At 44.0% G+C, this 11,934-nt stretch overlaps 1 protein-coding gene across 1 annotated transcript; it reads left to right on the top strand.

Moving 5' to 3' along the window:
- The first annotated feature begins 2,236 nt into the window (after positions 1-2,236).
- LOC142151243 (uncharacterized) lies at positions 2,237-10,291 on the top strand. The gene is made up of 2 exons (XM_075206657.1): positions 2,237-2,374; positions 8,664-10,291. The coding sequence occupies exon 2, from the start codon at positions 9,045-9,047 to the stop codon at positions 10,068-10,070; it is 1,026 nt and encodes a 341-aa protein (XP_075062758.1). The 5' UTR covers positions 2,237-2,374; positions 8,664-9,044; the 3' UTR covers positions 10,071-10,291.
- Positions 10,292-11,934: the final 1,643 nt, after the last annotated feature.

Raw genomic sequence — 11,934 nt, 5'->3', positions numbered from 1 at the left:
TCTACCCTGTAACACTGTAGCTCTGTTGTATCTGTATGCTCTGTGTATTAGAGTGTGAGCTCTGCAGAACAGTTATCTTATAACAGCCAGGCAGGTAATATACTGTAACATCTACCCTGTAACACTGTACCTCTGTTGTATCTGTATGCTCTGTGTATTAGAGTGTGAGCTCTGCAGAACAGTTATCTTATAACAGCCAGGTACATAATATACTGTAACATCTACCCTGTAACACTGTACCTCTGTTGTATCTGTATGCTCTGTGTATTAGAGTGTGAGCTCTGCAGAACAGTTATCTTATAACAGCCAGGTACATAATATACTGTAACATCTACCCTGTAACACTGTACCTCTGTTGTATCTGTATGCTCTGTGTATTAGAGTGTGAGCTCTGCAGAACAGTTATCTTATAACAGCCAGGCACGTAATATACTGTAACATCTACCCTGTAACACTGTACCTCTGTTATATCTGTATGCTCTGTGTATTAGAGTGTGAGCTCTGCAGAACAGTTATCTTATAACAGCCAGGTACATAATATACTGTAACATCTACCCTGTAACACTGTACCTCTGTTATATCTGTATGCTCTGTGTATTAGAGTGTGAGCTCTGCAGAACAGTTATCTTATAACAGCCAGGTACATAATATACTGTAACATCTACCCTGTAACACTGTACCTCTGTTGTATCTGTATGCTCTGTGTATTAGAGTGTGAGCTCTGCAGAACAGTTATCTTATAACAGCCAGGCACGTAATATACTGTAACATCTACCCTGTAACACTGTACCTCTGTTATATCTGTATGCTCTGTGTATTAGAGTGTGAGCTCTGCAGAACAGTTATCTTATAACAGCCAGGTACATAATATACTGTAACATCTACCCTTTAACACTGTACCTCTGTTGTATCTGTATGCTCTGTGTATTAGAGTGTGAGCTCTGCAGAACAGTTATCTTATAACAGCCAGGCATGTAATATACTGTAACATCTACCCTGTAACACTGTACCTCTGTTGTATCTGTATGCTCTGTGTATTAGAGTGTGAGCTCTGCAGAACAGTTATCTTATAACAGCCAGGCACGTAATATACTGTAACATCTACCCTGTAACACTGTACCTCTGTTGTATCTGTGACCTCTGTGTATTAGAGTGTGAGCTCTGCAGAACAGTTATCTTATAACAGCCAGGCAGGTAATATACTGTAACATCTACCCTGTAACACTGTACCTCTGTTGTATCTGTATGCTCTGTGTATTAGAGTGTGAGCTCTGCAGAACAGCTGTCTTATAACAGCCAGGCACATAATATACTGTAACATCTACCCTGTAACACTGTACCTCTGTTGTATCTGTATGCTCTGTGTATTAGAGTGTGAGCTCTGCAGAACAGCTGTCTTATAACAGCCAGGCACGTAATATAATATGCAGCGTCTCAGGGCAGTAAGTCATTTTCCCAATAGTTCACCTCTCCCTCTATCACTAGTCGTGGTGGCCACATTTTGCCCAGGTTGGTCATTTGGTGTTCAGGCATCACAAGTCGAATAAACAGAGGCCTAGTTAACCCACTTGGTGGATAAAATAACACATTAAAAAAAAAAACATTAGTAGCAACGTCTACATTTAAAAGAAAAAAAGATATATAAAGTCTTAAAGATTTCCTGTAGCCTTGACAATGTGGTGGCAGCCATTTGTGGGCTAAGCCAACATTTAGCCTATCAATCCGCATACAACTAGTGACATCAGAGATTTCTTAGTGAACTGATAGGTTACAAGCTCAAAAAGATATTGGTTAAGATTGTAAAATGTCTGCCACCATTGTGGGTAAACAATGAGTACACATTAAAGTATAAAAAGTCTAACAAAAATGATAATGGGATGCCCCTGTCCCAAAGAGCATTAATGTTCTTTACACTAGAGTGTAAGCTCTGCAGGTCAGAATTTCTTTCTTCAAACTGCTCTTCCTCTTTCTCTCTGGAATGGATTTGAACACTAGAGTGTAAGAATGTCTCCTTGGTTCCTGCTTTTGCTGTGCTTAATCTGCATCCCTCTGTTTACTAGAGTGCAAGCTCTGCAGGCTAGTGAGCCTGAAGACAATAGTCTATTTTTAACAAGTCTATCCCTCCTTTCTTTAAGCTGTTGTTGCTCTCCTTTCCCTCCTCCCTCCCTCTCTCCTCAGCCCCCGTCAGACACACACAGATTGTGACGTTTGGTTATGCAATGTCTGACCCACTAACACACATTTTCTCAGAGCGAGAGGGGAGTGATGGCAGGAAAATAGAGCACACACACACAGGAGGAGGAGATAGAGAGAGACAGACAGCGAAAACAACACAGAGACACAGGCACAGAGCAGGCTCTCATCTATCTGGCAGGTAAGTACACCCACCCAGACACTACACTCTGCGCTACCTGTTGTGTGTGAGGTCTGCAAAACTATACAGGAGATGTTTCCCAACTTTGCCTATTGTGTGCAGCTACTCTGCTGTTGTGTGTGAACTGTGTACCTGTAGTATGTGAACTGTGTACCTGTTGTGTGTGAACTGTGTACCTGTTGTGTATGAACTGTGTACCTGTTGTGTGTGAACTGTGTACCTGTACTGTGTGAACTGTGTACCTGTTGTGTGTCACAGGCGTATTCACCAACTACTGCACAATGTGTTTGAGGTGTGTACCTACTTTGCAAGACCTGTAGATCCATTATTCCTGAGATGTATGCCAGATTGTAGGTGTACCAATGGTGTGAGGTGTAATCCAATTGTGTGGAAGGTGTATATGCCTGACAGGAGTTCCTGCTGGGTGACTGGTTAGGTGTGTACAATATGTGTGTAGGTGTTCTTCAATGGTGTACCAAATTGTTAGTGAGTGTAGTATGCACCAGCTGTGTGTTAGCTATACAGCAGTGTACCTGAGGTGTGTACCTAATGTGGATGAACTGTGTACTACACTGAGCATAGAATATGTACCAGCTATGCAGTCACTATTTACCAGCTGTACATAAGCTTAGCACCACCTGTGTGAGTAAACATGTGAGGTGCGTACTGTGGGAAGTGATAGCTGGACATATGTGAGGTACATGCTAAAAGCATAAGGACTGTACCAACTGTACTTAACGTGTATGTAGTTTGTGTGATATGTACACGGTACAGCAATCCAACACTTGAGGTGAGAGCTAAATGTGCATCAGCTGTACCAGTGGGCATACCAACATTTCTGTGATATGTACCAGTGTATGCCAGGTGTGTACCAACTGTGCACAAGGGAAATACCAACTATATTTAAGGTGAAAATAACCTGGGCTGAGATATGTACCAACTGCATGTAAGGTGTGCACTAACTGCATGTAAGGTGTGTACTAACTGCATGTAAGGTGTGTACTAACTGCGTGTAAGATGTGTACTAACTGCGTGTAAGGTGTGTACTAACTGCGTGTAAGATGTGTACTAACTGCGTGTAAGATTTGTACTAACTGCGTGTAAGGTGTGTACTAACTGCGTGTAAGATGTGTACTAACTGTGTGTAAGGTGTGTTCTAACTGCATGTAAGGTGTGTTCTAACTGCATGTAAGGTGTGTTCTAACTGCATGTAAGGTGTGTACTAACTGCATGTAAGGTGTGTTCTAACTGCATGTAAGGTGTGTTCTAACTGCATGTAAGGTGTGTACTAACTGCATGTAAGGTGTGTACTAACTGCATGTAAGGTGTGTTCTAACTGCATGTAAGGTGTGTTCTAACTGCATGTAAGGTGTGTTCTAACTGCATGTAAGATGTGTACCACCTGCATGTAAGATGTGTACCAACTGCATGTAAGATGTGTACCAACTGCATGTAAGATGTGTACTACCTGCATGTAAGATGTGTACCAAGTGCATGTAAGATGTGTACTACCTGCATGTAAGATGTGTACCAACTGCATGTAAGATGTGTACCAACTGCATGTAAGATGTGTACTACCTGCATGTAAGATGTGTACCAACTGCATGTAAGATGTGTACTACCTGCATGTAAGGTGTGTACCAAGTGCATGTAAGATGTGTACTACCTGCATGTAAGATGTGTACCAACTGCATGTAAGATGTGTACTACCTGCATGTGAGATGTGTACCGACTGCGTGTTAGGTATGTATCTACTAACTGTGTGAGATGTGTACCGACTGCGTGTTAGGTATGTACTACCTGTATGTGAGATGTGTACCGACTGCGTGTTAGGTATGTACTACCTGTATATGAGATGTGTACCGACTGCGTGTTAGGTATGTATCTACTAACTGTGTGAGATGTGTACCGACTGCGTGTTAGGTATGTATCTACTAACTGTGTGAGATGTGTACCGACTGCGTGTTAGGTATGTATCTACTAACTGTGTGAGATGTGTACCGACTGCGTGTTAGGTATGTATCTACTAACTGTGTGAGATGTGTACAGACTGCGTGTTAGGTATGTATCTACTAACTGTGTGAGATGTGTACCGACTGCGTGTTAGGTATGTATCTACTAACTGTGTGAGATGTGTACCGACTGCGTGTTAGGTATGTATCTACTAACTGTGTGAGATGTGTACCGACTGCGTGTTAGGTATGTATCTACTAACTGTGTGAGATGTGTACAGACTGCGTGTTAGGTATGTATCTACTAACTGTGTGAGATGTGTACCGACTGCGTGTTAGGTATGTATCTACTAACTGTGTGAGATGTGTACCGACTGCGTGTTAGGTATATATCTACTAACTGTGTGAGATGTGTACAGACTGCGTGTTAGGTATGTATCTACTAACTGTGTGAGATGTGTACCGACTGCGTGTTAGGTATGTATCTACTAACTGTGTGAGATGTGTACAGACTGCGTGTTAGGTATGTATCTACTAACTGTGTGAGATGTGTACCGACTGCGTGTTAGGTATGTATCTACTAACTGTGTGAGATGTGTACCGACTGCGTGTTAGGTATGTATCTACTAACTGTGTGAGATGTGTACCGACTGAAAACGAGATGTGTAACAACTGTTGTTTAGGGTTACACTACCTGTGCAGTTGTATGTCTGCATGTTATATAAGTATATAGAGAGATAGAGATGTGTACATGTCTGTGACAGGGAGTAATGTTGTGTGCAAGAAACACTTATATTTCCAATATTGGAATATTTGCCTTTAAAGAGCTTACAGTCAAAATACAATTATAAACGTACACATGTAGTTATTACCCAACACTTCCTGAAAATATGACTTACAGGAACAACAATTCCCGTGTAATTAGCAGACACACGTGCAGCTTGATGAGTGATCAGCCTCTCTCACCTCCGCCTTTGTTTAAAAATTCCCTTCCGACCGATGTCATGGTCCTGCCAGTCAGTTACAAAACCCACTAATCCATATAGAATAAACCTACATGACATAGCATGGGAATAATCGCTGAACAACCGCACTGTGTCTTCATTCTATAAACTGTACTCACATTTACATTATTAAGGAGTTTATCAGCTAAAGACCAACCTTATTGGTACTATTTATTTTACTCTATGCAATGTAGAGAAGAAGGACATGTACTGAGAATGGCATCCAGGGCACAGAATAGGAGAAGTGGTACTGGGCAGCTGTCTATACATGCAGAATAAGGACAGGTACTGAGAATGGCATCCAGTGCACAGAATAAGAGAAGTGGTACTGGGCAGCTGTCTATATCAATAAGGATAGATATTGAGAATAGCATCCAGCGCACAGAATAAGAGAAGTGGTACTGGGCAGCTGTCTATATCAATAAGGATAGATATTGAGAATGGCATCCAGTGCACAGAATAAGAGAAGTGGTACTGGGCAGCTGTCTATACCTGCAGAATAAAGATAAATATTGAGAATTGCATCCAGCGCACAGAATAAGAGAAGTGGTACTGGGCAGCTGTCTATACCTGCAGAATAAGGATAGATACTAAGAATAACACACAGAACAAGAGAACGTATACTGTGCGGTTATCTATACATGCAGAATAAAGATAGATACTATGGGTGGCATCCAGCACACAGAGAAGTGGTACTGTGCAGTTGTTTATTCCCTTGAATATTGGTTCAGCCTAAAACTCCGTCATGTAGGTGATGGTTGCACGTTATCTCCCAAGTATTACCGAGCTGGTATCATATGCAGGAAGATTCATGGCCTGTCTTATTGTTGTCCATGCGCTAATGTTGTAACCGTCAGTGAGAAATTCCTGTAAACATTTAGTTATGTTGCAAGTCCTGTAAGGGGAACCTGGCAAGAAAAGTGTTTCCGTCTGGGCTGTATTTACCGTACACGAAGTCCATGTCTAGGTCAGCAGCGATTAGGAGGTAGCATGGACATTTCATTTAATTCAATGTATTTGTATGGAGGGTGAGTGGCGGATAAAGGGACGTGAGTGTGAGCTGCACAGTGTGTAACTTACGTCATACTCACTACACATAAGGCAGTGTGGACTGTACATACAGTACGGCCTGATTTCTGTAACAGGCGATATCCGGGTGTGGAGGTCCCTTAAGAACGTCAAAATCTCAGGAGTCACAATAAATGCAGTTTGAGGGTTAAAAAATGAATCGGATACTGGGGCAGCAGAATCGTAGTCGTGACTAGGTGTCTGGCAGTGAATGGGTCTCTGGCATTGGAGGGCACTAGGTGTCTGGCAGTGAATGGGTCTCTGGTATTGGAGGGCACTAGGTGTCTGGCAGTGAATGGGTCTTTGGCATTGGAGGGCACTAGGTGTCTGGCAGTGAATGGGTCTCTGGCATTGGAGGGCACTAGGTGTCTGGCAGTCAATGGGTCTCTGGCATTGAAGGGCACTAGGTGTCTGGCAGTGAATGGGTCTCTGGCATTGGATGGCACTAGGTGTCTGCAGTGAATGGGTCTCTGGCATCGGATGGCACTAGGTGTCTGGCAGTGAATGGGTCTCTGGTATTGGAGGGCACTAGGTGTCTGGCAGTGAATGGGTCTTTGGCATTGGAGGGCACTAGGTGTCTGGCAGTGAATGGGTCTCTGGCATTGGAGGGCACTAGGTGTCTGGCAGTCAATGGGTCTCTGGCATTGAAGGGCACTAGGTGTCTGGCAGTGAATGGGTCTCTGGCATTGGATGGCACTAGGTGTCTGCAGTGAATGGGTCTCTGGCATCGGATGGCACTAGGTGTCTGGCAGTGACTGGGTCTCTGGCATTGGAGGGCACTAGGTGTCTGGCAGTGAATGGGTCTCTGGCATTGGAGGGCACTAGGTGTCTGGCAGTGAATGGGTCTCTGGTATTGGAGGGCACTAGGTGTCTGGCAGTGAATGGGTCTCTAGCATTGGAGGGCACTAGGTGTCTGGCAGTGAATGGGTCTCTGGCATTGGATGGCACTAGGTGTCTGGCAGTGAATGGGTCTCTGGCATTGGAGGGCACTAGGTGTCTGGCAGTGAATGGGTCTCTGGCATTGGATGGCACTAGGTGTCTGGCAGTCAATGGGTCTCTGGCATTGAAGGGCACTAGGTGTCTGGCAGTGAATGGGTCTCTGGCATTGGATGGCACTAGGTGTCTGCAGTGAATGGGTCTCTGGCATCGGATGGCACTAGGTGTCTGGCAGTGACTGGGTCTCTGGCATTGGAGGGCACTAGGTGTCTGGCAGTGAATGGGTCTCTGGCATTGGATGGCACTAGGTGTCTGCAGTGAATGGGTCTCTGGCATCGGATGGCACTAGGTGTCTGGCAGTGACTGGGTCTCTGGCATTGGAGGGCACTAGGTGTCTGGCAGTGAATGGGTCTCTGGCATTGGAGGGCACTAGGTGTCTGGCAGTGAATGGGTCTCTGGCATCGGATGGCACGAGGTGTCTGGCACTGAATGGGTTTCTGTCGGTACTGGTCACAGTCTCTGGCATGATGCCCTCAGGTCTGTTTATGAAAACCTGACCTAGTTTCCGTGCCTTGCGCTGGCTGGTCACATGGCAGCGAGATCAGGCACGTGTACAGGGGAAGAAGGGAGGGTGGAGTGTGCAGGGTGTGTACCCACATAGTAACACACTGACACACATACAGACAGGGGCAGGCTGCCAGGATTATGTCTGGGGGGCAGATAAAATCACTGTCCTAGATTTCCATCAGCCAGTAACCCTTCCTCTCCCACTGCATATACAGATTTAATTAGAAAAATAATAACCCACAGAAACTTAGAGAACAACTTTAATTTCCAATTGTTGGAAAGTAGAGCTGACTGTCATTATTTATGTTATTGCCATAAACACTTCATGGAAACGCTGCACAGTTTCAATTCCAAGAATCTGTGCTACAGCTGCAGCGGGAAATAATGTCTAAAAAAGTCCTTGTGCCTCTAAATAGGTTACTTAGTGCTTTGCTGGACAATCCATCTTCCCATAGCTACGAATGGAGCATGTTTCAAAGGCTTTGTCACGTCTGTTTCATAATTCTAAGTATTAACTGCAGACAACTGAATTGAACCACAGTAAATGGGCAGGACACACCTGAATGTATGTTTGTGTATATATAGCGCGGTGTAATAACACAACAGATTACACAACACAAATGATTGATGTAATTAACATGTGAGATAAACCAGGTCAAACGTGAGTCTGCGGTATGCCAATCTCTGCATATTATGTAAGGACTGTCGTGGGGCGTGGTAGCACAATATCACTTTCCTAATGTTTTTTTTTTCTCTCACTAGGCGTGTCTAGGTGAGTAAAACCTGGCAGAAGGAGAATCAAAGAATTATTACCTGCCAGGGAAATAAGAGAGAATCATCACCTTATACAAGAGAACAAGGCTCCCGGCAAAGCAGACTACAAACCGGGGCAGCCGGGCTCTCTGACTAATCTGAACGGAAGGGTCGATCCGATAGAGAGCTAGAACCAGCTTCCCTCGTTGACTGACAGAAGAGTAAGATGCCAACACTGCATGGAGAGGTCCACCAAGTGAATCGCTCTTCTATCTGTCATCTCAAGAGACAACGCTCCACCTAATTACCTCTCTCTACTAAAAAAACAAGCATCACTGCCGCACATAAAAAGGAGTATTGAGACCTACGAGAAGAAGACATTGGGACAACATGGAATCTTCTCTCGACGGTTACCCACAAAGCAGCGAGGAACAGAATGCCAGGAGCAGAGCTTCTGGTACCCAGATTGGAGCTGGAACTGGGCGTCGGAAACGGGAGTTCATCTCCAACGAAAAGAAGGATGCCAGTTACTGGGAGAAACGGAGAAAAAACAATGAAGCAGCCAAGAGGTCGAGAGAGAAAAGACGTTTTCATGACCTAGTGCTGGAAGGGAGGGTGGCAGCCCTCGACGAGGAAAACGAAAGGTTGAGGAATGAACTACTGCAACTGAAGCTCCGCTATGGGCTGATCTCAGCTGCCTCCTTCCTAGAGGCAGGGCATGGTCTAGGAGGCCGCAAAAGTGCAGACACGGAAGATTTACTGTGCGATGGTGGGAATTCAGCTTTCTCTTCCTCCTACTTGGGAATGAATTCAGACTCCTCGGAGGCGGATAGTGGAGGGGGTGCGGCAATGGACAGTTATTCCCCCCGAGGCTCCCTCTCTGACCTCTCAGATCAGTCTTCCAGGGGCAGCCCAGTGCCAACTTCATATGGCGAGGGCAGAGCGATGGACTGTGACTTTTCCAACTTGTACCCCGTGGACAACAATGCATCTACGAGATTATCAGTGCCACGTGGGGGGGTGATACTCTACAGAGTCGGAGGGCTCACTGTGGACCCCCAGTACAGACACAGTGCAGTCGGGGACCTTCCAGACCTGGAATCGTTGGACCACCAAGTTTCTGAGTGCAGTGTGGAACCCCTACGCTCCTCCATATTCGTACACGCAGAGAGCTTACAGACTCCATACCAGCAGATGGTGAGGGCAGCTGAAATGAAAGCCACGGGGGAGCTGGTGTCTCCCAAATCTTTCCATTCAGGTTATCAGAGTGAGGACAGTTGTGGTGAAGAGGGGGGATCTAGCAGTTGCCCCTCGGAGTGCTCTACCTACCAGGGACCCTCAGCTGGCGTCAAGCTGCCACATAAATTGAGACTGAAGTCTCGAGCACATGGACCAGAGGGTTGGACATTTGAATAGGGGCAGAACTGATATGTGACTGTATAATGACTGACGCCAAATCATGGGCATCAACCCAAAGGTGCCATACCTGTGACTATTGCATAAAAGACTTGCAGATGAGACATTTGTCATTGTTACTGCTGTAAGCCGTGGGGCACAGTGTTATAGGAGAGGAAAGCTGGCACCGTTACTGTATATATGTAATGTGAATAGTTCAATAAACTTGTATAAATATTTCATAGTTATTGTCTTAAGTAAAACTGAATGTGTTATATACTGTGATCTGTGTACGGGAAAGATGTTATATAGAGTAATAGGATGAGTTATAGGGAAAGATGTTATATGGAGTAATAGGAGGAGTTATAGGGAAATATGTTATATGGAGTAATAGGAGGAGTTATAGGGAGAGGTTATATGGAGTAATAGGAGGAGTTATAAGGAAAGATGTTATATGGAGTAATAGGAGGAGTTATAAGGAAAGATGTTATATGGAGTAATAGGAGGAGTTATAGGGAGAGGTTATATGGAGTAATAGGAGGAGTTATAAGGAAAGATGTTATATGGAGTAATAGAAGGAGTTATAGGGAGAGGTTATATGGAGTAATAGGAGGAGATATAGAGAGATGTTATATGGAGTAATAGGAGGAGTTATAGGGAGAGGTTATATGGAGTAATAGGAGGAGATATAGAGAGAGGTTATATGGAGTAATAGGAGGAGATATAGGTAGAGGTTATATGGAGTAATAGGAGGAGTTATAGGGAGAGGTTATATGGAGTAATAGGAGGAGTTATAGGGAGAGGTTATATGGAGTAATAGGAGGAGTTATAGGGAGAGGTTATATGGAGTAATAGGAGGAGTTATAGGGAGAGGTTATATGGAGTAATAAGACATCTCATAAGGTGGGGTTTTTATACTGAGACATCACGTGTTATATAAAATAATGGAGAGAGAGAGAGAGAGCGCTATAGACATTCTTTTCCTGGAAACTATATATATATATATATATATATATATAGCTTCCAGGAAAATAATATCTATATCCATCTATCTATTTATCTCTCTCTTTATATATATATATATATATATATATATATATATATATATATATATTTACATATATAGTTTCCAGGAAAAGGATATTTATAGCTATCTCTCTCTCTCTCTCTCTCTATATAGTATATATTTTTTTATCTGGAAACCAGTTGTCCAGAGTGTAGAGAAAAAGAGAAAAAAAGAATGACAGAAATAGTGACCAGGTTTCACTAACTACAGTCACCGTGAGGAGCACTGCTATACTGCCATATTACTGTGAGTGAGGCAGAGAATGCCAGGGACAGTGATGGGAAACACAAGGATCATTTCTTAAACATAATTGAATATATGTTGGATATGGTGCTACAAATTACTGAAACATCCATAAGTCCCTAGCATTGTGGATAAAAGACCCCATTCCTGCAGAAGTAGCTGCTTTCATACATGTGACTGATTTTGGTGGAAGGCAGAGGATCCTGCCACATCCTGGTGACTGGGGGTCGCCCCCCTCCCTGGCATGGAAAAAATAGGTGCAGAGATGATCATATTTGTTTAATGTGGGTGCACCAGGCTAGCTGTAAGTTTCCTCCCCAGTCTCCCTGTGTTCCCCATGCCAGCATCCCAGCATTAGTAGGTCAGGTATAAGTGGGTCAGATTCCCGTCCAGCTGGCAGGGGGCCTGGTGGAGAGTGCCAGAGGCGGGCAGCTCCCAGTATATACAAAGATATAAAACAGAGAATAACCTGTGCAGGATTATACAAGTAAACAATACAGCTACACACTGACATTGTTACTTCCTTCACTCTGTCCTCTCCTCTCTATTAACCTAATTCCCCAAGACAACGTCTCC

This window comes from Mixophyes fleayi, chromosome 4, assembly GCF_038048845.1.
Source record: "Mixophyes fleayi isolate aMixFle1 chromosome 4, aMixFle1.hap1, whole genome shotgun sequence".
NCBI lineage: Eukaryota > Metazoa > Chordata > Amphibia > Anura > Limnodynastidae > Mixophyes > Mixophyes fleayi.
The sequence above is the reverse complement of the archived record's forward strand: the minus strand, read 5'-3'. Positions and strand labels throughout refer to the sequence as shown.

Excerpts from the sequence above, each read along its gene's own strand:
- LOC142151243 (XM_075206657.1), top strand. The coding sequence starts at position 9,045 with ATGGAATCTTCTCTCGACGGTTACCCACAAAGCAGCGAGGAACAGAAT.